General features: G+C 35.2%; 1 protein-coding gene across 2 annotated transcripts in view; it reads right to left on the reverse strand.

Annotated features, from left to right (window-relative positions):
* Window positions 1-2,218, reverse strand: part of LOC102678946 (E3 ubiquitin-protein ligase TRIM9) — a 9,869-nt gene that overhangs the window by 3,982 nt on the left and 3,669 nt on the right. For both annotated transcript variants that reach the window (XM_031514197.1, XM_006623648.2), the window contains one exon: window positions 1,747-1,885. In XM_031514197.1, coding sequence (XP_031370057.1) covers window positions 1,747-1,885 — 139 coding nt within the window. The remainder of the gene's footprint in view (window positions 1-1,746; window positions 1,886-2,218) is intronic.

Consider the following 2,218-nt stretch of genomic DNA (forward strand, 5'->3'; position numbering starts at 1 on the left):
GTTGATGAATAGATCGGTTATATATTGTATCTGTATCGTAACCTTTCTTTTCATGTTATAAGAATATAATGAGACATGTTTCCTCACCTTTTCGGTTTCAAATCTAATATTATTCTCGCGATTCATTTTTACAGATCGATAAATAGATCGGCTATATATTGTATCGTAATATTTTTCTCCATGTTAAAAGAATATAATGAAACGCGTTTCCCCACATTTTCGGTTTCGAATTTAATTTTATTCTCGCGACTTATTGTTACGAATCAACGAATCATAGATCGGTTATTGTATCGTAATTTAAATTCTGTAACATTTTTCTCCATATTATAAGGATTATGAAACTTTAACGGAAAATTCTTCCATAACGCGTTTCTCCAAATTGTCGGTTTCGATGAATCTAATTTTGTACTCGCGATTCATTGCTACAAATCGATGAATAGATCGATATTGTATCGTAACGTTTTTCTCCATGTTATAGAAATATAAGGAGATGCATTTCCCCAAATTATCGGCTCCAAATCTAATATTCTCGTGATTCATTGCTACAAATCGATGAATAGATCGATATTGTATCGTAAAGTTTTTTTTCCATATTATAAGAATATAATGTGTTTCCCCAAATTTCCGAATCTAATATTATTCTCGCGATTCATTGCTACAGATCCATAAATAGATCGGCTATATATTGTATCGTAACATTTTTCTTTATGTTATAAAGATATAACGAGATTTCTCCAAATTGTCGACTTTAATGAAACTAATTTTATTTTCACGATACTACGATTGCTACATATCGATAAATAGATCGGTTATATATTGTATCGTAACATTTTTCTTCACGTTATAAGGATATAACGAGACGCGCTTCCTCAAATTCGGCTTTAATGAAACTAATTTTATTCTCACGATACATTGCTATAGATCGATGAATCAGAAATCGGCTATATTGTATCTGTATCGTAAAATTTCTCTCCACGTCATAAGGATATAATGAGATGCATTTCTCCATATTTTCGGTTCCAAATCTAATATTCTCACGATTATAGATCGATGAATAGATCGATTATATATTGTACTTGTATCGTAATTCTTCTCTCCACGTCATAAGAATATAACGAGACACGTTTCCCAAATTGCCATCTTCGAAAAATGTAATTTTATTCTCGCGATTCATTGCCACAGATCGTAACGTTTTTCTCCATATTATAAAAATATAATAAGATGCATTTCCCCATATTTTCGGTTCCAAATCTAATATTTTCCCAATTCATTGTTATAGATCGATGAATAGATCGACTATATATTGTACTTGTATCGTAATTCTTCTCTCCACGTCATAAGAATATACCGAGACGCGCTTCCCCAAATTGTCAGCTTTAATGAAACTAATTTTATTCTCACGATACCACAGATCGACGAATAGATCGGCTATATATTGTACCTTAACGTTTCTCTCCACGTCATAAGGATATAACGCGACCCCTTTCCTTTTATTCTCGCGACGCATTGCTACCGTATCGATGAATCACAGATCAGCTATATCGTAACGTTTCGCTCCATATTATAAGAATACAACGCGTAAATCCCTAAATCGACTCGGATGATCTAATTTTATTCTCGCTACGGATCGATGAATCATCGATCGATCACGTTTTCGACCACGAACGTCGATGCTCCTATTTTTGCTCGTTCATCTCTTCCACTCGATCGGAGAAAATATAATCGGAAACGCGCGAAGAGACTCACCCTCGGCAGTCTGGAGGCCGATCAACTCGGAATACTCGCCTTCCCCGGCGCTGTTAAACGCCCTCACCCTGGCATTGTACAGAGAGTTGAAATGCAATCCGTCCACCGTGCAGATCGTCTCTCGACCGCAGTACACCTCCTGATCAAACACACGACGGAACGATTAATTCGGATGGCTGCTCGTCGATCCTCGATCCTCGATCGTACGCTTTCGTACGTTTTTGGGTGCTTCGAACTTTGCTCTTCGAATGATTCGAATTTATTCGATATATATATGAATGAATATATATGAGTATATGAGTATAATTACTTCTTTATATATGTACATATATATGAACATGAGGATCCTCAATGGCAGGATCCTCGATTCTCGATACGCTTTCATACGTTTTTGGATGCTTTGAACTTTGCTCTTCGAATGATTCGAATTTACTCGATATATGTATATGTATATGTATATATATATATATAT

This window comes from Apis dorsata, unplaced genomic scaffold, assembly GCF_000469605.1.
Source record: "Apis dorsata unplaced genomic scaffold, Apis dorsata 1.3 scaffold_929, whole genome shotgun sequence".
NCBI classification, from domain to species: Eukaryota; Metazoa; Arthropoda; class Insecta; order Hymenoptera; family Apidae; genus Apis; species Apis dorsata.